This window comes from Guyanagaster necrorhizus (assembly GCF_019112545.1).
Source record: "Guyanagaster necrorhizus MCA 3950 unplaced genomic scaffold BT62scaffold_7, whole genome shotgun sequence".
Classification (NCBI taxonomy): Eukaryota; Fungi; Basidiomycota; class Agaricomycetes; order Agaricales; family Physalacriaceae; genus Guyanagaster; species Guyanagaster necrorhizus.
In genome coordinates, this window is record NW_025064886.1 from 1,182,321 (window position 1) to 1,202,700 (window position 20,380).

Sequence of the window (20,380 nt, forward strand, 5' to 3'; positions counted from 1 at the left end):
TTGCGATAGTCCCAAAAGCTATGGTCTGGTATCGATTTCTGAAAGAGAAGACCTATGAAGGTCTCCACTATACGACAACGGGTATCTTCTACCGAGTGAAACAATGGGGCGAATTCGCCCGTTGGAACTACGTCGTCTTCAATGATGGTGCCGATGTCTATGTACGACTGCATAGTACTGTCATCGACGCTCGGGATGGAGTGATCTGTTGTTCATATTGGTACTCGGTGGGTGTGTCTTTTCGGAATGATCTATGTCCATAATGATCAAAACTGATGCACCGATGTAGGAGCAGAATTCTTCTCTAGAAGGCGTGTGGTCCAAACGAAACAAAGTCTGAGAGTCGACATGAAAATAAGATTATTCAACGGGGCTTCAAAAGCAACGGTAAGATTCGGGAGTTCACCGACCAGTGTTAAGGTCTGGAGGATAGGGCGCCCGTATATCATGCTTTTTAGACAGGTTAGCGATTTTTTCATCGTATTCCGCACGAAGAACAGCCAGCCACTTGTCGAATTCCTCGCAATCTTCAGGGAATGTCGCAAGGATATCGAGACCGAGAACCTCTGTATAGGCATCAAAACGGTAATAGTAAAGGAAGGATCATCCTTTCCATCGATATACATTGAAGCCTGGGGTATCCATAACGGAATTGATGGCAAGCGGTTCAGATTGTGGTTATATGGTCGTGTAGCAGATAAGTCGAGACCCCTGAGTGTGGGGCAAAATTTGACAGTATTTGTCTAGCTCTTCCGACACGCGCCGAACGCGCCGACGACGAATTGCCACTGACCACATCACTCTCACCTTGCCTGGTAGCACCCAACATGGCACCAGACAGCCATGACGAATGGACGACAAGCGGGACGACCTCTACCCATACCGATAGGCCCACTGGCAGACGACCGCGATATGGCTCCGAGTCTGATGCTCAAGAGATGGTCATTCAGTCTCTACGTACCCAAATACAGGATCTGTACTCCCAAGTAACAGAGCTAAACACCAAGCTCGTAAAATCATACGACAGAGTATCAGATCTTGAGGATGACCTCCACGTTACCTCCACCAATTTGCGGTCGTCGACGCTGAAACTATCAGAGCTCGAATTTGAAAGGACTCAACATCTCTCCGCTCTGAATACGGGTCTGCTGGTGGAAAAGAGCAATGTTACTGCCGAGCTAAATCGTTTGATGGAGAAGGCGACGGAGGAGGCAGCACAGCGTGGCCAAGCTGAGACAGCGCGGGCAACAATTGAGAAGGAATTGGATGATCTCAGTGCGAGCCTCTTCGATCAGGCCAATACGATGGTTGCCGAGGCGCGATATTCCAAGGCGCTCAGTGAGCAGAAGGTCGAGGAAGCTGAGATTGCGTTGAAAGGTGCTGAGGAGGCCGTCGCAGTCATGCAGCAGCAAATGCAGGCGCTCCAGGCCGACAAGGAAGAGGCCGACAAACGTGCGCTGGAAATACGGGTCTCGATGGGTAAAGGGAAATGGGCAGAGCGACGTGAAGATGGCTCCCTGTGGCGCCCGCTGCGCCTTATCTGCTCTCACCTCCCGTACCAGGAGTTCCTCTTGTTCGTGGCTCACCTGCGCACTCTTCATATCTCCACCCCGACACCGCCAACAATGTCCACTCTTCTTCCGCTTCCATTCATTGCTCGCCTCTTGTCGGAAGACTCGTCAGTGATTTTCCGTCAGTTTATTCCATGCTCATTAATGCTTACGCTGCGCCAGAGAACCTGCTGTCCGCCTTGATCTCGCACCTTCGTTAAACTGGCTATCGCGCCGCTCAGTTCTTGCTGCCATCTATAATGGGCAGCTTACAATTGAACCCATCTCATCTAGTTATTTATTGCAAGATGCGTTCTTAAATGCACCTTCTATCTCTGGTCTTAGCAGTAACAATATTGTCTGTGCATTATGTGGAGAGTCTGTCTTCCCCAATTCCGAGTCGCGACCATCTGGCTCTGGCTCCTGGCCGTCTTCCCTGTTTAAGAAACCGCTGTCTTACACTTTGAATGGTTCGAATGGTTCAAATTCCGTCCCACCTTCTCCCAAAACTGCGAAACCTGCTCAAGTTCACATATTCAGAGTCTCATCATCAACGTCTCCATCATCGGCTCTTCCTAACCTCTCCATCCCTACAGCTTCTTTCATATCGACATCTTCACAATCGCAGGCAAGTGGCTCTGCCATCAACCATCACTCCAATGGTGGTACCCAATCAACAACTGCATACGCTCTTTGCACCAGCGGCTGGTGTCTCATGCGGTTGCGACAGACATGCACTTTATGGGCATTCGTTCGCACAGGCATTGTGGAAAGAGTATGGGAAGAGGAAGTCCCGGCATTACCTCCCCCACCGATACCAACTGCGTCGAACGGCGACAAGCCCCCGGTTCCACCACGACGCAGGGGACTTTGGGGTATGGCTAGCGCTCTTGGCGAGAGGGCGGTGAGCTGGAGCAGCGACGACAAAGAAAAGAAGAAACTCCAACAGGAGAAGGAAAAGGAAAAGAAATTTGACCTTACGTGGGAGCGGGACCAAGCAAAGGCCATGGCACAGAATGAAAAACTGCGAGGCAAGAAGTTCGCACCGCCACCTGTGCACCCGTCCTTATCCGCTGGTCCCAAAAGCCCGCCAGTAGTCGCTCCAGCTCCTGTCCCGCCGCCATTGCCTAGACGAAACGACCGACGTCCTGTTCCACCGCCCCCGCCAACGGCAGCAAAGGAAGTGGAGCCGCCTACATTGGAGCGCCCCCAAACGCCGACCCGCGTACCTCTTCCCGAGTCTAGACCCGCTACCCCCGCTACCCCGGCTTCCCCTGCAGCACCTCCTCCGCTCCCTCGAAGAGCTGCTGCGCGTGGGGCGCGTCCCTTGCCCGGATCGAGGCCAGGTACACCAAAGTCTGAAGGAGCAGCAAAGGAGAAATCAGAGGAGAAGGAGAAGGAGAAGGAGAAGAAAGCGCAGGACAACGATCGAGAGAACGAGGAGTCCGACGCTAAGAGGGACGAGAAAGCAGAGACCGAAGTAGGGAAAGAAGGCGAGAACGTAGAGAAAGAGGTTGAAGAGTCCACAGCAGAAGAGCGGCCTTCTGTTCCTTCTGAGGTGCCAACAACTGAACCTGTATCTGCCTCAGAGACCGTGACTGAACCCTATGAAACGTCGGGATCTGAACCAGAACTCTCTAGCGCAGTTGAGGTGGAAGAGAGCCCCCCTACTACTCTCATTTCGGAAGGGGCTGAACAGGCAAGGCCGTCTAGCTCGGAAAGCATTGAAAGCGACACACCCTCTTCACCTACGCCTTCGCATGTATATGGAAAGGTAGAGCTCGAAGATCGAAACGTGTCGGCTGGCTATGATGACGAACAAGAACGGTTCGAAACACCGGTCCAGTCTGTATCTGAATCCGATGATGGGAAGGAGGAACCAGAGGATGAAACTAAAGAGGTGTACATAGGTGATACGACTTGGGAAGAGAGGACTTGGAAAGAGTTGATACGGATAAAAGAGGACATGTTCTGGGCGCGTGTCGGTGGATTGAGGTAGTATTATTATACACAAAGGCTGCTTTGGACTTCACCTACCACTTCCTTGCGCGTTCTCTAGAGCTACCTAGTTATTTAACGACTACACTTTTCTTTCTTTGGAATCATGCTTAGTCTAGAACCTCATAAAGATACCCTCCATCCATGTGTCCGTCTTCGACCTGGTTATGTACATTACATCACTTATTTCTGCTTCACCCATTCTTCATGCCGTCTGACTAATTCTGAGATGATGTCCTCTTCTATCTCTTTGGAAGGATCACGGATCAAGTCAATACGGAGCCAGTGATCTACGAATGTAGAAGGGGCTGAGCCAGTGGAAGCGTCGCCATTGAGCTGAGGATTACGAGAGACGAAAACCACCTCGAATTTACGCCGATGAAGGTCATTCCCGATGACCACTTGGTGACCATATCGTTCTAGAGCTGCATGTGCTTTTGGTATCAGCAAAAGAGGATCTGTTTCGAGCTTTGGAAAGGTGATGAGAGAGGGGTACTCGGCAAAATACTTCATTACCTTGAACGAGACAATGAAACCGTCATGAGTCCATTCGTCTACCATTGACTTGAGGATCTTTGGCACTTGGTCCATCTCAATGTGTAGACTTCCCTTGCCAGATTGGATTTTGTGCTCTGACTAGAAGATTTTAACGCAAGTTCAAGGACCAAAAAGCCATTACGCACCATCTTCTGTCTTGGAAGGAAGAAGTCGCTGACAGCAGCGGCCAAGTAATACATCGCCCTTCTCCGCATGACAGAGAGCTCCTGAGAAACAGCGCGAAGAAGCCAGAGATAGTCATTGACAGTGATGAACGTCAAGGTAAGTAACGTTCCGGATGCATGCACGGACTTGTATGCCGTCAAGACCTCAAGCAAATGGGCTCTTTTATCTGCGGTCACACTAATCTGAGGGTCGCTGCTGTCCACCTGATCTATTTCGAGGAAGTCGAGAAAAGGATTGGTAGAATGGGAATAATGTCGGCTGAATGGCTGCAGACTGAACTGGCGATGCATGAAAATGACGGCATATCCAGCTTTAAGGAAATACTCGGCAGATGTGGCGCCTCTGGTACCTGTGGTTTCTTCAGAAAAGTCCAGTAGAGCACTCAGAAGACCACCACATACCGGCACTGAAATTGTCCAGAAAGCGAACACTGTTATACGTCGAATCGTAAGCGTCTCCCACCGCTGCGCAACGGAACGCTCTCACACATTGAGCTCCAAAGGAACAGTGGTCCCTCCACTCTATGCTTGTGGTACTGAGCAAAGCACCGAAACGGAAAATCGAAGGTCCTCACCGTAACCAAGACTACATTTCGATTCTGCTGGATTTGCTGGGCGACAAAGGTGCGAACGGCACTAACTTCGTGTTCGAGATTGGGTGGTGGACCCTGCGTAGCGAAGTACGACTCTGCAGAGAAGCTCGTAGATTCGCTGTGCATCGTCAGTAGGGCTACGGTACATCATCATGGACCCTGGACTCTGTGTCATCGTGCCATGTGACATGGTCGCAGTTTCGAACCTCGCGTCCAACGTACTCATTTAACAGGAATTTCTTCGTGGATACAAAGCATTCTCGTTAGACTACAGGTAAAAGGTTGCAGGTAATTGGACGTCATGTAACCAAATCAATACTATCAAAATACATATTATGACCGGGTGAATAAATACAGTCAACTGAAGAATGATCCGCCATCAACGGTGATCTAGAAACGCAGTGTCTTGAGACAGAAAACGTACACATGAATTGAGCGACACGTACCGTCTGTCCAGTAATGAAGTGCGACTCTGGCGGCGCATCCCAGTTCCAGTGTTAAAACATTGATGTCTAACGTTATTGAGATTCAGTCATCATAACAGTTAGATGTACCAGCGCTCTATGTCAACCCGCGAATGGCGAACTTTAATGCGCTATAATGACATACACCCGCATGAGCCAGGAAGTGGTCGGACGAGGAAGCAAGAGAGTTCAAACGAGTCATTCTTACCTCTCATCCCTGCGACAGAACTTGCGCCGATGATCCGCCCTCCCCAGCCTTGTTTAACCATCTGTTTGCGGCATGTTTATAGCAAAGGAATACTCCCCCGCTCATTTACACCAAAAATATGATCCTATTGCTCCGCCGTAGCTGATATCAGAATTCGAAATGCCCAAAACGTAAATAGGCATTCGATAACTCACTATCCATAAGACCAGAGAAGCTAAGACATATACCTGCATTAGCTATCATCTGGAAAAATCCATCAAATCGAATGAAAGAAAGAAGATTGAAGAGGTTGCTTACAACGACCAGCCTGCCTAACACTTACACGGTCTCATCAACCATAGCCTTCACTTCGTCCTCCTTCGAAGCGTCAGCTATGTAGATGAACGCTTTGTTCCCCAACTCCTCAATTTCGCTGCGAAGAGTCTCCAGCGCCTCTTTCTGGGAAGCGATATCGTTCAAAGCAACTTTGAAGCCATCGCTTGCGAGCCGAAGCGCAACGGCTCGACCCATTCCGCGAGCGGAGCCTGTCACTAATGCAACGGAGCGTTCTGCCATGGTGGTATGTTGTACGTTGCCTTCCTTGCAAGGAAGAGATATATAGACGACGGCCTAAATCCCATGAGGTGCTCGTAGTCTTTATATGTCCGATAAGGAGTTTATCGATGAATGGAAGACTGCATCACTGAATAGCGTGCAACCTCTCAGATGCCAGGCCCGTCTGGTGACGACATAATTCAAAGAAAAGATCCAAAATAAACGTAGACCACTGTCAGCCGTTCTTGAGGAATTTACGGCATCTACGAGACAGCGCAGTCAGCACCGTACGATAAAGCAGAAAACAAGGCTATACTATTGCCACAAGAACTCAAAACTAGACGACTTTTACATATATAACAGAGAGATTAAAAGGGAACATAGCGTCTATGCCATCTCTACATCCTGAGCAGGTGTTTCCTTTGCCGGTGCCGCCGCCGGCTCTGCGTCGCCCATGAACGCATCAAGCTCCTTGTCCAAATCCTCAGTAGTCTTGGGCTTTTTGGGACCTTTTGCTGCAGCTTTGCGAGCACGTTTCGACCGAACAGGACCACTAAGATCAAAGTCAGAGATACGAAAAAGACGGCAGTAAAAAGAAACACACGAGCCAGATTCCTTGGGGTTGGGTTCGTCCACACCGAGGCGGTCCAAAAGGGGAGGCTTCTGGATCCTGCTAAGAAGAGTCGACGTTGTTGGTGCGCTTGTTGCACGTCTTGGGTTCCGGGGCGGTAGCGTGTCGAAGGTTATCGACATGGCTTGGCCTTAATGGGAAGTCTAATCAGAAGGGGGTAGCCAACATAGTGCACACGTACCTTTGGCATCTTTGCCATCAAATGTCTTTTTGGCTATCGTTGCTTCCTCTGGCGTTTCGAAGGAAATAAAGGCGGTCCCTGTGGAGCGTCCACTGCGGTCGTACTTTGTAACAAAAAAACCGAAAGGCGCGGGTCGTTGGTTGGCTTTTTCAGGTAGCGTGGTGCTAGTCGGATATTCGTACCCTGAGTAACGGCTCGCGCACGAGCGTGCCAAATTGGCCAAAAATTGACTACAAAAATCATTTTCAAGCCCTTGTCTCAGATGAGACTCACTTACGGCCAGGTCTTTAGGCGTAATCTCGTAGTGCAGGTTTGATACGACGATCTTGGAATTGGGTGTGGCGAAAGTGGCAGGCACCCGTTTGACGCCGGGCAGACCAGGGGCCTTGTCGTGCAACCACTGACCATCGGTATTGGTTGGCCGCTGAAAAAAAAGAGTTGAATGAAAGACAGAGACGTTCGCAAAGAGGGACGACAAACAGTGTAAGGTTTCCGAGTATTTCTGTTTTGAAATGCGGACATGGTGATGGTAAGGAGTCAAGAAGGGCGACGAAGAAAAAGTCCGGATCAGTCTTCGTATCGCTGACTTTTCATCACCTGAAGCTGTTGCCAAACAAAGCACCTCTCTTTCCGGCCTCGATGTCGACGGCGGCGGCGGGCCTCAGTGCTGTCAAAAGATTTCGTCTGCACGAGATAAAAGGTCTCCGCCATCACTTGAAACGATATGGTCCCCTTCCAGAAAAACCCGACGCGAATCCTAAGGCTCTCCTGCTCCCTAATCCGTTTCTCCCGCGATTCAACCCAACGAGCGGTAGATGGGCACCACCCAAGTATTCCTTGCGACGCCAGGCGGAGCTGGTGAAACAGGCCAAGGTCACCAAGACTTTACACCTCCTTCCCCCAGGTCCCAAATTGCGGGCGGCGGAGATTCTCGCAGCTCCAACAAAGAGCCCGAGGCTGAATTTGGACGAAAAGAAGAAAGCTTTACGGGGGGGTTGGTTAAGCAAGGTTGAATGGGTTGGAAAGGTCAACGAGAAGCAGGTCAAGGGTGCGGAGAGTGGTACGCGGTTGTATTCAGGAAAGAAGAGGATGTTCAAGGGACACAAGTGGGAGCGCGTGAAGAGGCGCCGGTTCAACTACAAGAAGATTTTGCTGAGGGACATGGACCAACGCATCATGCGGTACAAGAGCGTATGTTGCTTATCCTTACTTCTTTTCATTGCTTTATGTGTTACTTTTGCAGTATTACAAGAACAGGCGGCCAAATCCTCTGGCTACACCACAAGTCAACAAGAAGGCCAAACTACCATTCTAGTTCTATCTGTGTCTACAATTTCATTCCTTCTACATGATATAGTGCACAAAGAAATATAAGGAAGAAACATGCCTCTCATCAATACGTAGGAGTGCACAGTCCCTTGGCTCGAAGTTTGAGCGCGTTAACTCTCAATATTGTACCACATTCAGCGCAGTATATTTCGCAACCACTCACTTATCAGACCTTGACGCGTTCTTGGATGTGGAATTCCTCTACTGACTTGCGAGGTGAGCTGCATAGACTTTTTCTTTCACGATGTAGCGCCCTGACACAATCTTCCATTTCAGGCGTCATTGTTCTTCAGGTATAATTCGTAAGGCGCTGACAGTAATCAATGCTCAATTTCTTCTCTCGCAGGCCCCAAGCTCATCCTGCGATCTCCGAGTCCCGACACACAGGGATTCGTTCATCGAAATTGTATGCTGCGCGTTTCTTCTCCCTGAAACGGCTGCCTGAACGAATGCTCATCATCAGCAATTCATTATAAGATGCTAGTCATAAATACGGATGCTTTTGCCTGCTGGTCTTTTCAAGGCGGTGTTTTTTACCTCATGAAAGCATGCTAGATTCTTCGCCCTCTTCCGGCCAAAATGCTGCTTCCAGCTCGACCACCCTATCCCAAACGCCTTCAGCTCGCTTCCAAGATGCAGACCCAGGCGTGATTCCAAGATCATTGACTATACCGGCCAAAGTATCAACGAAAGAGCTGAACTCGGTGCTACTCCAATTAGCCGACAAAGATAATAATGCTGACAATGTGGGTGTCGTACGAGTAGCATCAAGAGAGCTGACGAGTTGTGTATGGACAGCGACCCAAGAATCCAAATACACCTGAGCAGATCAAATTCGTATAGCAGAACCAGGAAGGGTGAGTATATACCGACCTTCTCCATTGCCCATAGGAACACCAAGCCCTCTTCCAACGAGCTGGAAACACGAGCCATCTCGGCTGTATAGTCTCTCGTGCCCTTTCGTTCCTTCCATCCTTCAATTCGGAGGCCCCACTCCTTCGCCGTCTCCTCGAAGAACGTGACCTCTCTCACGACATTAGTAAGAGAGAAGACCAGGATATCGAGTATGCGTTGGTTTAGGCGCTCCTCAATGGATCCAATTTTGTGTGATGCATCGTAGGGAATGGCCGAGATCAACGAGCCGATGAAGCGAGGATAAGCATGGGCAGCGTACAGCCTGTCCTGGGAGAGCCAGAAACCGAGTCGCTCATGCTGAAGGCTCCCCGAGGCAGCAGATGTCAGGAATGGATGCCTGAGCGCGTCTGCGTAGGGAACGGTTGTTTGCAGCGTCAATAGGTGGTCAGTGAGATGCATGTCTGAGCCTCCGGACATACGGACCGGGCGTCGAGCCTCTTTCAGTTTGGACATGTTTACCTGGAAGTCTTCCACTCGCCGACATATCAAATGCGTACAAATAATGTCCTCCTCACCTTGTTCCAGCAAGTCCGAAGATGTGATTGGGATTACTACGGCAACGTTTTCAATGCTGAGGGGCCATGGATCTTCAGTCACGTCTGTGGACTCTGGCGGGATACCGCATTATCCTCCCCTTCCCTCTGGTTCCGTCTAACCATCATTTCGTTTATGCTGACAGCTTCAAAAATGCTCCTGCGTTGCTTGAAACTATTTTAGTCACTCCAGCTCACATCCTTTGGACATCGCCGCGTTCGCTTCAAGTTCCAGGCCATATCCAGATATATCTATCCAGGTCTTTGCAGTGATTCTCCAACGCTGTCGTCGACGGAGGCACATCTTATTACGTCCGGAACTGTACTTCCTGGGGGAGATGACTGTTGTTAAAGAGGATCTCCTTGCCTTGTAATCATTGCTTCTGTACTCAATGGTGTCGGAGTTTCATCCGAGGACGATTTTACCCAGAAAGCTATATGACCATTTTCGCTACTGCCGCTCGCCTTCACAAGGTGGCATTGTATAAGGTGCATGGCCTGGGTGACTTCAGGTTGCCTAGACATGTCACATATTTCGCAGGATGTGCTACAGATCTTCATTTAAAGAAACACCAGTTCCTCGAAGAGTGCCACCTTGATTCTTCAATAGTTCAACACGTCGACGCGATCTCCCTGCCTAGTCTCCTATCCCTTCTCAAACTCCGGCGTCTATATGTAGATTCTACACGCCTACTTCGATACTTACATCTACCCTCCCTCCGGGATCTCACGTTGGAACCACACGTTCTGAGTGTCCTCTCGATGCAATCAACCTGAATGACTTGGTTCGCCGTTCACGTTGCTATATTGACAGTCTCGCCGTCGGCCCAGGCATAACCGTGCTGCCCAGTGTCTCTCCAACAATCCCTCTCTATGATGCAGTCGCTCTCCTGCCTTGACATTGCACTCCAGTCCACCGAGGACGACTTTTTCAGCATTTTAACCTCCACTTCAGCCGTCCTGCCCGACTTACAACATCTACATCTATGCTACTCTACAGGCGTTGATTTAACCTCATGGAACTCACTTATCTCTACGATTGGCGCACACTGGCATGTTACACCACTCGAAGTCATACGAATTACCTGCGCATCGAGATATGCCATAGAGTCCATAGTTGCACAGTTTGGCCCATTTCAGGAAGATTAGTTTAGATATCACGGCGTCGGTAAAACACGAGGCGCGAGATTTGGATGCGTTACGAATTACCTTTGCGAGGTTGGAAAGTTCGTCGTGGAGGGGATGGGAAAAGACGATATTGTTCCCGGCCGTCGGCTAGAGATTTCGTTGTTTACTCTGAATTATGAACATTTTCTCTTTGCTTGTGGTCTCTGTTGGAACGCGTTGAGGATATGGTCCCTGCTCTATTGGATGATAAACATTAAACAGCCAAACAACAGTATACGGAAACATGCCGAGCCGGCTCCCTCCCGAACTGATTCACGTCAGAATTCTGGTACTCCGAACATCCTCAGTGGTCCATAGAGTTATATTCATAACAACATGTCCCCTTATTAACAGCCTATGGAAAGACGTTTTTGCATATTACTTCCCGGGACATCTTTGTTCCAACAGGGAGATATCTCCTCTATCTCAGTCCTCTTATATACAACAATGGCTCTCTGATTTACCGCCTTCACCTCCCCAATTCCACTCGTATGATTACCTGCCATGTCGACATGGTCGAAACAAACAAGGACGCTGCCCAAGAGCCATACGCAACCTTATCCAATCTGCCCAATTTCATCGGCTTTCACAAATGTTTTCCAAATATCACCCAAATCTTCCTCGAAAGCAGGTATAGCGTACGAGGCAGATGGTTCCTCTTCGTCCTGTCTCAAGGACAAATCATCCGGACTCGAATCTCTATAACGCTTGGACGACATAACTTGGTGTCCTACCTGTGGACTAGGAAATTGCCGCTTACAACCCGGCACCCGAACATGTCTGCTGCAAATTTGCTCACCCCAATTGGACAATGTTTCTGAGCGATGTCGCTTGTGCTATGGCTCCTGGCACGTTCTTATGACGCATCAGAGCGATTCCTTTCGAGGATATGATATTAAGTTCGACGTATCTGAATTGCGTCCGGCGGTTCTCAGGCTATGGCATCTGTACCGAGACGAAGGGTGATATACGAGGCATGAATCGTTGCTTCACAAAGGCAATCCGAAGACCTTCTGGTAGAAAGTAATTCCTTTCATTGAGCGAAAAGGTCTCATTTTTATTAAGGTTTATGGACGTTCTTTGCGGAAGCGTATGAAGACATTGCGTGGATGGACGATACTGTGCGCGGACGCTCAAATTGGAAGGACATTGCATGAATAGGCTGGGTCGAGAAGAGAGTGAAGTTTATGCCTTCATAGTGCGGAGTGGTATGAGAGTATGTCGGTCGACTATGATGTGGTGAGTAACTGGGGAAACTGGGCATATTACGCTGGTGTCGGTAATGATCCTCGGTGATGAAATGGAGGAGCGATAGTGTTCAGTCTGATCAAGCAGGCTTGGGACTACTGTTCACCGTACTACCAATGAGCTCTAGATGTACTTCGGCCCATTTATCCCATTCCAAGAAGATGCTTTAGATGACACGGCGGTAGAAACAGGAAACAGCGAATTTGCTCAAATTACTTTGTGAAGCTTGGGCAATTTTCTTGTATTTGGACCACGTAGATACAGTCTATTTAGACAGAACGCCTATGACCAATATTATCGATAATTACCGAATTACCACAAATAACTGGAGTTACATAAAATCTGCTCCTGAGGTTGTCTGGACAATATTCAGAGCCCTACTGAATGTTCAAACATTTGCTCATGACTGCTCAACACTAAGTCTTGATCATACATCCTGCTCTGGACGAGCCAGGACTTGTTTAATAGGCAATCGGTAAGCACCTGCATCTCATTTGTGAAGACTAGTTCGAATGATGTCTAGAACGCGCTCTTTTGTATTTCATAACTCCTTTGCCTTAGAAGGAGGTGAGATCCTCTCAACTTTCTCTAGCAAACGAAGTGTATTCCCTCCTTTCTCCAGTCTCTCATCACCTGATCCAAGCTGGAATGTCGACAATTCATAAATCGTTCTGCGGCACCCTCTTTAACCGTCTCACCGTAGAAGAGCATACCATTAAATTCTTACCAGTCTTCAGCGACAACGATTTTCAGAATCAATCAGGACATTTGCCACGGACAATGTCGTACCTGTCCAACATAATCCCAGGGCTCTACTGTCGGCCATGACCAAACTAACTTTCGAAATACTTACGTTTCTGATCGTTTCCTGAGAGGTTCGGGTACGAAGTTACTTTTTCCACTCGAAGGGGTACTAGGTATGAAATAATCGGTTCTAGAGACGCCTTCGTCCCACGAGTCAGAAGGAGTCGTTCCCAGGTGAAGCATTACAGTGGCCGACGTCCAGGAGAGGCCTGGAGAAACTTTTTCGCACTCAGGGAGTGGGCAGATGTTCAAAAAGCATCGTCGGAGTCTTCCCGAGCCCGTACCGGTCGAGAGAAAAAAACAATCGACTTGTACAATTAAGTCGGGTCCCTGAAAAACTGCGAGGGTTTAAACGTTTATTTATGGGAGGAAGGAAGTTTCATTCGACGGACAGCCGATTACAGGAAGTACGAGCTCTACTGGGCCCAATATGGGCGTCTACAACGGCACTATAATTAGCTTCGGAATGGAAGGGATATCTACAAAGCGCTCGCGCCGCCGTCGGGTTCTCCCAATGATGATGACAACAACCACGCCGGTCACTCATAAGGCTCTATCGGTTATCATCCACAAAGTAGCACTCTATTACTTGACGAGGACCAACAGCGTCCCGATCACCACGAGAGGGGCGTATTCGTCGACATCGACGAAGGGTCTCTAGAGAATGCTTGCTGATGCTCTGGAGGACTGTACCCCAAAAATTAGCGTTGCAGGCTTACTGAAAGGTTGCCTACAGCAGGCTCGGATATAACTCCATCGGTGACTTGTCAGCTTCTCGGCTTTCCTCCAAATCACGCGAGCCTGCTAGTACTATTCTGCGTGTCAACTTTGATGCCGCGTATGGTGCTTTGAGAATTTGGGACACGTCCTTCGGCTCTGCCGAGGTTGTGCTTCTTCATGATGCGGTACGCGGGCCTGCTACCAGTTCCCGTTTCTCATCCCATACATCATGCTCTTATCTCTGCTCTGGAAAAGTCTGCTTGCGTTTTGCTTTTCTGCCTTTGGGGCGTCGTCTTTTGTGATTAATACGACGGTTGCACTGGACTGTTCCTATCTTTCTTTATGTCCTTTTTCAGTCTCGGAACTCATATTTGCTTCCTCTAGACGGAACTTTCACTGGGTTGCAAGATGACGATGCTGGAATTATCTACTTTCGTGGAATACCGTATGCGGACCCTCCTGTGAACGATCTGAGATGGAGAGCGCCGGTATTCCCTCCTTCTAACTATCTGGGAGACGTAAGCGCTGCTGAGGTATGTGTCTTTCCTCACTGCGCCAATATAAGCTAACAAAAGTCGACAGTTCGGCAATGTATGCATCGAAACGGCCACGTCTACAGTTCCGAGCGGCGCATCTGAGGATTGTTTGTTCATCAATGTACAAATTGCGTGTAGCGTCTCCATCATAGCTGTCTCTGATCTGTCCCCGTTCCGTAGGTCAACATTCCCGTTGGAACTAACAGCGACGATAAACTACCAGTTCTGATCTACATTCATGGTACCTTATTTCTTCGTTCTTTTCCCGGGTCTTCCTAATACTTCGTGAGGTGGTGGATTCCAAAGTGGTAGTTCAATTGGATTTCCTCCAAATGCATTGTTTCAATCATCAGCCAAACCATTCATTTATACTTCATTGCAGTATCGCCTGGGACAGTTTGGGTTTCTAGGTTTGGCCTGTCTGACTTTGTAGGATTTTCGACAAGCTAATCCCCACTGCAAGGCGGTTCCCAGTTGAAGGCTAACGGCGCTCTAAACGCAGGACTTCTGGATCAGGTATACTGAATGTTTCGACAGTACGTTGACACTTCTTGACGATTCATCTCTCCCAGCGAGCTGCTCTTCGATGGCTCCAGAAGTATATTTCCCACTTTGGTGGCGATTCTGGGTATGTTCTCATTGACTCTCCACATCACGTTGGTACCAATGGGGCTTCTCGTCAAGGCGCGTGACGATCTGGGGCGAATCCGCGGGCGCGGGGTCTACGATGTTCCAGGTAGAATAGCCACGGGGACGTTCTTTTTCGCGTCTGCTGATCATTGGTTCTTTAGGTTGTCGCGAACGGAGGTGACACGGAAGGCCTTTTCGTTGCAGCTATGGGAGATAGTCCTTCCATGACCTTTATGCCTGCATACGATAGTGAATATATCGAAGGGATCTTTACAGATTTCGTAGCAGATGCGTTAAGTTTTTCTACCGCACCACACTCCACAGATGCTGATTTCTGTTCGTAGTGGCTGTGACAAAGACGAGGACGTTCTGGCATGTCTCCGCGAAGCAGACGTGAACGATCTGGCGGCAGCCGGAAATGATGTCCTCGTGTCAAAGCCCACAACTATTTTTTCCTTTGCGCCAATCCTGGACGGGACTTTCATATCTAAAAGGGCGGTCGAGGCTTTCCAAGATGGGACGTTGGCTCCGATACCTCTCTTCTACGGGTAAGTGTACTTGACCGCTACGTTCGGTTATGCTTTACGGGTGTCCAGGTCGAACACCAATGAAGGTGCCCATTGGTCTGCTAACATCCCAGCACCATGGGCGAATACAACTTCCTCAAACGCGACCGAGGACACTGTCTACTTCTTTTTGCAAGGCCAATATAGCACCTTGACAAACGAAACGTTCATCAAGGCTCTAGAGCTGTATCCACTCACGGACTATAACAACTCGTATGACTTGCAGGGTCAACAGATGTATGGCGAGATGCGATACATTTGTACGGCGGTTTTAATCAACAAAGCCGCCAAGCGATCGGCGTTCCAGTACCGGTACGATAACCCACACCTCGGTTCGAACCATGGTGCCGATCTGGAGGCGTTGTTCCCTTCCTCTTCATCATCTGAGGCGAACGCGGACGATTTGGCGCTCTTCGAAGCTATGCGTGAGTATTGGACGTCGTTCGCTACTGGTGGTACGCCGGTTGCGCGGGAAGCACCAGAGTGGAGTGTAAGTGGTTTGAGGCACTGCTGTCTGGATTTCTGACGTCGTGGTGTTGGACTTGTAGGGTACGGGAGACCCGCGGATGCTGCTGCATCCTGGTGGTATACACCTCGAGAATATTACGGATGCGCTTTCTGCCAGGTGCGATTTCTGGCATGGCCTAAAGGAAGAGATCAAGATTTGATTTGATGTGGTGGGTGAAAACATCAGATTTCATTTGAGTGATCGGGGATGTGCCCAATTGAACTTGTTGTGTAGTTATCACCTTTGTGCACAGCAAGTTGAAGTGTTAGATCGACTGTGAAGTAATAATTTACATCTGAAACGCAGACCATGATATCTCGCTCAGCTTGGGCCGTCGAGTTATATAGGGGAATTGACATCCATCTCCGAAGATCTCGAATGAATGAATGACATTCGATATTTATATGTGGTATGTACATACTTGGTGTCAATGAAAAGCTGTCTACAAGAATATGGCCATGGAGAAAACGAAGTAAGCTTCAAAAGACATGGACGCGGAATTGGAGCTGGATCGACTATTAGTACGAGAACCGAATGGCACCAGACTAGGAATTGTCAGCTTTAATAAAAAGAATTTAGCTTTACACTAGTAGTAGACGCAGAAAGCACGCTCGTCTGCAACGCCTTCGCAGTCATCTGGCAGTTGGACGAAGACGGCTGGCCTAGGTCGGGCCGCTGTGGGCTGAATAAAAAAAAAGTCACTCCAAGATCAGACGCGGGCGGCTGTTGACTTGAAGACTCGAGCGTCGTAGTTGGCGGGCATGTTCGATGCGCAGTCGATCTCATATGCTGGCCTGGAAAGGGGATGAGCGACAGGAAGGGGAAGGAAAAAGGGACTAGGTACACCAGGTGGGAGCTTGCCTACGAGCAGGATTGCACGCGCGGAAGCAGAATTGTTGGTCAGACAAGAGTGCGAGAGTCGGAGAACGATTACACCTACTCAGAACGTCCATTGGAAGATCGGCTCAAGGCGATAGACGACATCTCCAAACCGGCGTGTAGGAGATGGGATCATTTACACTTGTTCACCAAGCGACGCGACTTGGATATGTTGGAATCAATTGTTTAGTGAGCATGAGGCGACGCGTTGGTAGTAATGCTGATTGCCGAATAGTTGCAAGAATCAGCTACGTGTCCGTGTCCGTCGCCCAAGCCTTGGTGGTTCGCCAATCCCATGACGTGTAACGGATCTCAACTTGGACACTGATCGAGACAAGTCACACTCGACTCCATATATAACGCCAACCATCATGTCCTCTTACTCGTCTTACCATGCTGCATATCGTTGCTATCCTCCTTGTCGCCCTCGCCTCGGCAGTTCTCCTTCACTTGCTAGCCTATCTCTTCGACCCGTACCACTTTCGTCCATTTCCCGGCCCTTTCCTTGCAAAGTTCTCGGATGCATGGTTGGGATGGGTATCATATGGAGGCCACCGGTCCGAGGCAGTCCATGAGATGCACAGAAAGTATGGTGAGTATATCATTCACTCTCCGCAGCATTCGCTCCATAACTCTGGGTTCCAGGCACCTTTGTCAGAATTGCTCCAAACCATCTCTCCGTCGCTTCCCCAGAGGCTCTCCAGGTCATCTACGCCCACGGCAATGGCGCCATGAAATCCTCCTTTTACGACGCCTTTGTCTCAATTCAAAGAGGCCTCTTCAACACCAGGGATCGCGCTCAACATACCCGCAAGCGAAAGATAATATCCCACATCTTCTCCCAAAAGAGTGTTCTCGAATTCGAACCAAGTCTGCGTCTTTACGTCGGCCAACTCATAGCTCAATGGGAACGTCTCTTTGACAAAGCTCTCAAAGGCGAGTCCGGTACTGACGGCGAAGGAGGTTGGTCCGGTCGCGATGGTCGTCTCTGGCTTGACTGTCTTCCCTGTATGTCTCCAGTCTCACCTACCACCTCTTTTCCTTTTTTCACTCTGTCTAGGGACCAACTACCTCGCATTCGACATAATCGGCGATCTCGCCTTTGGCGCCCCCTTTGGAATGATCATGGTTGCTAAAGACTCTGCCCCAGTTCCCAAAAGCAATGAAGAAGGCCTTGCCGCCATCGGTCAAAAGACTTCTTGTCAAGTCCTCGACATTCCTGCCGTGCAAATTTTGAACGACCGAGGCGAGTTTTCAATGACCATGGGTGTCTTTCCTTCATGGTGGCGCCCCATCGCTCGAAAACTCCCAATGTTCCAGGTCGGCGGAAAAGCCGTCAAGTCACTCGCCGGTATCGCTATAATGGCCGTCGCGAAACGGCTCGCCACACCTACCGATAGAACCGATTTACTCAGCAAACTACGAGCCGGCAAAGATGACAAGGTACTCTATTATTTACTCATCCATCATTCCTCATTCCAATAATCATCCACAGGGCAAACCCATGGGCCGAGATGAGCTTACAGCCGAGGCTCTCACCCTTCTTATAGCAGGCTCCGATACCACGTCCAAGTAACGAACATCCTTCTTTATTCGTATTGACAATACGTTAAACTCTAACCTTTCCACAGCTCGTCTTGCGCCATCATCTACTACCTCGCCCGAAACCCCCGTGTCCAAGCCAGACTCCACAAAGAACTCGACGAGCAGCTCAACGACTCGGTATCGACCGCCGATGAGGTCAAGAACCTCCCCTACCTCGACGCGTGCATCAACGAAGGTCTGCGGTTGCACTCGACGTCTGCTCTCGGTCTCCCTCGGATCGTTCCAGAGGGCGGGATGACCGTACATGGTCATCATTTCCCCGAGGGTGCCATTTTGAGTGTGCCCAGTTACACCATCCACCGCGACCCGACCGTTTGGGGCGATGATATTGACGAGTACAGACCGGAGAGGTGGTTCGAGAGGGATAACGCGCTCATCCAGAAGACGTTCAACCCCTTCTCACTTGGGCCCAGGTAGGAGACCTTTAGTCGTGTGTGAGTGTCCAACTGTTGACTCTTTTGTTTAGGGCATGTGTAGGGCGCAATCTCGCCTCGCTGGAGTTGCAGATTATCGTTTCGTCGATTTTGAGGAGGTTCCAATTTGCTTTGGAGGATCCTGATATGCCGGTATGTGCTCTTTTCTGTGTCTGTTTTTTTGTGGGATGTGAGTTTATATATTTGGTAGCTCCCGACGAGGGAGGGTTTCTTGAGGAAGCCTTTGAAATGCAGAGTGGGTATTAAGAGACGTGATGTACTTTGAAAGTACTCGTAGGGAAAAACAATTGTATCTTTATGGACAGGACTGTTCGAAAGTCGTTTCGTATGGGAGGCTAAAGCCCATCTAAACAGCCCACTGATATGGGTGCCTTGGAAACCACTTGAATTACACATCTCTGCTTTGGCGCAAGTCGGAAGATTGTCCTTCTTGTTGTCTGGCTTTTTTTTTGGAACCGATGTACTGTACCATTATCGTGTCCCTTGCGTCATTAGATCGTGTGCTGCGGAGGTTTCACTCTGTATAGAAAGATCGTGCCGCCGAAGCGGTCCTACTAAGGAATCCATCGCAAGTGGGTCGAAACCAGCCGGCGGATCCATTAGGCTAACCACAAAGGTAACCAGTCGATCAAAGCGTAACTGGCAGATGATCGACTGTGGGGTTCGCAAGCCTACATCGGTACTTCTGTTTGTTATATCGTATGACATCTCTTTGATTCTCTGTACATCACATGGGTAGATTTGTGAAAGAAGCCACCGTGAGCGATTGTCTTCCAAAAATACCTTCGGGTATGCGCCTCAAGCTTCTCACGGACCCGGAATCTATTTGCTCTAAGAGTCAGACCTTCTCTCATGTTCTTTTCTTCAAGACCATGAACAATGTCGTCCACGTCCACCTCGCTGGCTCCCTCTTCCACTGACAACGACAACAACGACAGCAACCCGAGCTTCTTCACCCCGGGCTCCTCACCCCCGCTGATCCTCGCTTTCCTGGCTATTGGCCTCTTCGCTGCAGCGATGATTGCAGTCTTTGGGTGGAGGAGGATACAGTTTTCGAGCACGGCTGACCCGAGGGCGGATGTGGATGAGCGACTGAGACATTTAGGCCAGAGACCAAAGCTGTGGGATCTCTGGACGCGGAAGCGGGAAACCTCATCTGATGCTCAGGCTTGGGAGGCTATAATGGTGAGCTTCTGTGCTGTTGGCGTTTTTTTGGTTTTAAATGTTTATCTAATGATCACACGCTTTGGGCAGCCAATCTCTGCAGCCATCTCGGATAGCGATACCAAACCTCAGGCTGACCATCGTCATTCGAAGGGGGGCAATGTATCCTTCCTGCCACTTCTTCGATCACGTCCAGATCATGGGGATTCGTCTTCTTTGAAGGACGTGGGCGATTCAGAATCCGCAGATGTCCAGGTGGCTGTAGCCGTAGCTATGCCATCCCCACCGAGCACGAAGCGGTTATCCGTAGCCCCCTCAACCACCTCAGGAAAAGAGCCAGAGAAGATCGTGGATGAGACGGTGCTACTGGAGTATTCCCTAGGGCTTTGTAGTACCAGAATACCTTGGCGCAGGGATGAGGGATAAACCCCGTCTTTTTGAGGCCTCAGGGAGCAGACGAT

At 49.4% G+C, this 20,380-nt stretch overlaps 11 protein-coding genes across 11 annotated transcripts; 6 read left to right on the forward strand and 5 right to left on the reverse strand.

The window, feature by feature from the left end:
• Positions 1–758: 758 nt before the first annotated feature.
• Positions 759–3,753, forward strand: BT62DRAFT_929843 (uncharacterized protein). Its single transcript, XM_043185813.1, has 2 exons — positions 759–1,678; positions 1,734–3,753. The coding sequence occupies exons 1-2, from the start codon at positions 828–830 to the stop codon at positions 3,547–3,549; spliced, it is 2,667 nt and encodes an 888-aa protein (XP_043042250.1). The 5' UTR covers positions 759–827; the 3' UTR covers positions 3,550–3,753.
• BT62DRAFT_985949 (phosphopantothenate-cysteine ligase) lies at positions 3,524–4,989 on the reverse strand (the record flags this gene model as incomplete). The annotated part of the gene is made up of 6 exons (XM_043189975.1): positions 3,524–4,016; positions 4,065–4,184; positions 4,232–4,620; positions 4,673–4,701; positions 4,758–4,792; positions 4,846–4,989. The coding sequence occupies 6 exons, from the start codon at positions 4,987–4,989 to the stop codon at positions 3,732–3,734; spliced, it is 1,002 nt and encodes a 333-aa protein (XP_043042251.1). The 3' UTR covers positions 3,524–3,731.
• Positions 4,990–5,822: 833 nt separating this feature from the next.
• Positions 5,823–6,246, reverse strand: BT62DRAFT_725597 (NAD(P)-binding protein). Its single transcript, XM_043182026.1, has one exon. The coding sequence runs from the start codon at positions 6,088–6,090 to the stop codon at positions 5,854–5,856; it is 237 nt and encodes a 78-aa protein (XP_043042252.1). The 5' UTR covers positions 6,091–6,246; the 3' UTR covers positions 5,823–5,853.
• Positions 6,247–6,456: 210 nt separating this feature from the next.
• Positions 6,457–7,403, reverse strand: BT62DRAFT_918297 (uncharacterized protein; the record flags this gene model as incomplete). The annotated part of the gene is made up of 6 exons (XM_043184081.1): positions 6,457–6,622; positions 6,674–6,830; positions 6,882–6,984; positions 7,064–7,111; positions 7,159–7,305; positions 7,362–7,403. 6 exons carry the CDS (start codon positions 7,401–7,403, stop codon positions 6,457–6,459), a joined length of 663 nt encoding a protein of 220 aa, XP_043042253.1.
• A 75-nt stretch (positions 7,404–7,478) lies between these two features.
• Positions 7,479–8,393, forward strand: BT62DRAFT_946399 (uncharacterized protein). The gene is made up of 2 exons (XM_043187980.1): positions 7,479–8,072; positions 8,125–8,393. Exons 1-2 carry the CDS (start codon positions 7,521–7,523, stop codon positions 8,194–8,196), a joined length of 624 nt encoding a protein of 207 aa, XP_043042254.1. The 5' UTR covers positions 7,479–7,520; the 3' UTR covers positions 8,197–8,393.
• Positions 8,394–8,486: 93 nt separating this feature from the next.
• Positions 8,487–10,183, reverse strand: BT62DRAFT_1057146 (heme oxygenase-like protein; the record flags this gene model as incomplete). Its single annotated transcript, XM_043178576.1, has 5 exons — positions 8,487–9,030; positions 9,084–9,472; positions 9,641–9,676; positions 9,857–9,941; positions 10,085–10,183. The coding sequence occupies 5 exons, from the start codon at positions 10,181–10,183 to the stop codon at positions 8,749–8,751; spliced, it is 891 nt and encodes a 296-aa protein (XP_043042255.1). The 3' UTR covers positions 8,487–8,748.
• Positions 10,184–11,095: 912 nt separating this feature from the next.
• On the forward strand, positions 11,096–11,704 carry BT62DRAFT_725662 (uncharacterized protein). Its single transcript, XM_043182027.1, has one exon. It carries the CDS (start codon positions 11,317–11,319, stop codon positions 11,644–11,646), a length of 330 nt encoding a protein of 109 aa, XP_043042256.1. The 5' UTR covers positions 11,096–11,316; the 3' UTR covers positions 11,647–11,704.
• Positions 11,705–13,398: 1,694 nt separating this feature from the next.
• Positions 13,399–16,179, forward strand: BT62DRAFT_929846 (alpha/beta-hydrolase). Its single transcript, XM_043185814.1, has 14 exons — positions 13,399–13,923; positions 13,982–14,130; positions 14,180–14,254; positions 14,314–14,374; positions 14,424–14,543; positions 14,597–14,649; positions 14,706–14,761; positions 14,818–14,869; positions 14,925–15,055; positions 15,108–15,311; positions 15,360–15,819; positions 15,878–16,006; positions 16,072–16,089; positions 16,144–16,179. The coding sequence occupies exons 1-12, from the start codon at positions 13,827–13,829 to the stop codon at positions 15,995–15,997; spliced, it is 1,578 nt and encodes a 525-aa protein (XP_043042257.1). The 5' UTR covers positions 13,399–13,826; the 3' UTR covers positions 15,998–16,006; positions 16,072–16,089; positions 16,144–16,179.
• Positions 16,180–16,263: 84 nt separating this feature from the next.
• On the reverse strand, positions 16,264–16,818 carry BT62DRAFT_1074297 (uncharacterized protein). The gene is made up of 4 exons (XM_043179002.1): positions 16,682–16,818; positions 16,569–16,631; positions 16,423–16,519; positions 16,264–16,382 (listed from the first exon to the last, which is right to left on the reverse strand). Exons 1-3 carry the CDS (start codon positions 16,788–16,790, stop codon positions 16,500–16,502), a joined length of 192 nt encoding a protein of 63 aa, XP_043042258.1. The 5' UTR covers positions 16,791–16,818; the 3' UTR covers positions 16,264–16,382; positions 16,423–16,499.
• Positions 16,819–16,991: 173 nt separating this feature from the next.
• BT62DRAFT_929847 (cytochrome P450) lies at positions 16,992–19,076 on the forward strand. The gene is made up of 6 exons (XM_043185815.1): positions 16,992–17,308; positions 17,362–17,724; positions 17,777–18,159; positions 18,212–18,288; positions 18,348–18,734; positions 18,788–19,076. The coding sequence occupies exons 1-6, from the start codon at positions 17,110–17,112 to the stop codon at positions 18,999–19,001; spliced, it is 1,623 nt and encodes a 540-aa protein (XP_043042259.1). The 5' UTR covers positions 16,992–17,109; the 3' UTR covers positions 19,002–19,076.
• Positions 19,077–19,634: 558 nt separating this feature from the next.
• On the forward strand, positions 19,635–20,345 carry BT62DRAFT_1074300 (uncharacterized protein; the record flags this gene model as incomplete). Its single annotated transcript, XM_043179003.1, has 2 exons — positions 19,635–19,940; positions 20,010–20,345. 2 exons carry the CDS (start codon positions 19,635–19,637, stop codon positions 20,343–20,345), a joined length of 642 nt encoding a protein of 213 aa, XP_043042260.1.
• Between the last annotated feature and the right edge of the window lie 35 nt (positions 20,346–20,380).

Excerpts from the sequence above, each read along its gene's own strand:
- BT62DRAFT_929843 (XM_043185813.1), top strand. The coding sequence starts at position 828 with ATGGCACCAGACAGCCATGACGAATGGACGACAAGCGGGACGACCTCT. Across the intron at positions 1,679-1,733 it reads CGCCTCTTGTCGGAAGACTC|AGAACCTGCTGTCCGCCTTG; the intron begins GTCAGTGATTTT and ends ACGCTGCGCCAG.
- BT62DRAFT_725597 (XM_043182026.1), bottom strand. The coding sequence starts at position 6,090 with ATGGCAGAACGCTCCGTTGCATTAGTGACAGGCTCCGCTCGCGGAATG.
- BT62DRAFT_946399 (XM_043187980.1), top strand. The coding sequence starts at position 7,521 with ATGTCGACGGCGGCGGCGGGCCTCAGTGCTGTCAAAAGATTTCGTCTG. Across the intron at positions 8,073-8,124 it reads GCATCATGCGGTACAAGAGC|TATTACAAGAACAGGCGGCC; the intron begins GTATGTTGCTTA and ends TTACTTTTGCAG.
- BT62DRAFT_725662 (XM_043182027.1), top strand. The coding sequence starts at position 11,317 with ATGATTACCTGCCATGTCGACATGGTCGAAACAAACAAGGACGCTGCC.
- BT62DRAFT_929846 (XM_043185814.1), top strand. The coding sequence starts at position 13,827 with ATGCTCTTATCTCTGCTCTGGAAAAGTCTGCTTGCGTTTTGCTTTTCT. Across the intron at positions 14,762-14,817 it reads CACTTTGGTGGCGATTCTGG|GCGCGTGACGATCTGGGGCG; the intron begins GTATGTTCTCAT and ends CTTCTCGTCAAG. Across the intron at positions 15,820-15,877 it reads GGGAAGCACCAGAGTGGAGT|GGTACGGGAGACCCGCGGAT; the intron begins GTAAGTGGTTTG and ends TTGGACTTGTAG.
- BT62DRAFT_1074297 (XM_043179002.1), bottom strand. The coding sequence starts at position 16,790 with ATGGACGTTCTGAGTAGGTGTAATCGTTCTCCGACTCTCGCACTCTTG. Across the intron at positions 16,632-16,681 it reads TAGGCAAGCTCCCACCTGGT|GCCAGCATATGAGATCGACT; the intron begins GTACCTAGTCCC and ends TCCCCTTTCCAG. Across the intron at positions 16,520-16,568 it reads TACGACGCTCGAGTCTTCAA|CCCACAGCGGCCCGACCTAG; the intron begins GTCAACAGCCGC and ends TTTTTTATTCAG.
- BT62DRAFT_929847 (XM_043185815.1), top strand. The coding sequence starts at position 17,110 with ATGCTGCATATCGTTGCTATCCTCCTTGTCGCCCTCGCCTCGGCAGTT. Across the intron at positions 17,309-17,361 it reads TGAGATGCACAGAAAGTATG|GCACCTTTGTCAGAATTGCT; the intron begins GTGAGTATATCA and ends TCTGGGTTCCAG. Across the intron at positions 18,160-18,211 it reads GAGCCGGCAAAGATGACAAG|GGCAAACCCATGGGCCGAGA; the intron begins GTACTCTATTAT and ends AATCATCCACAG.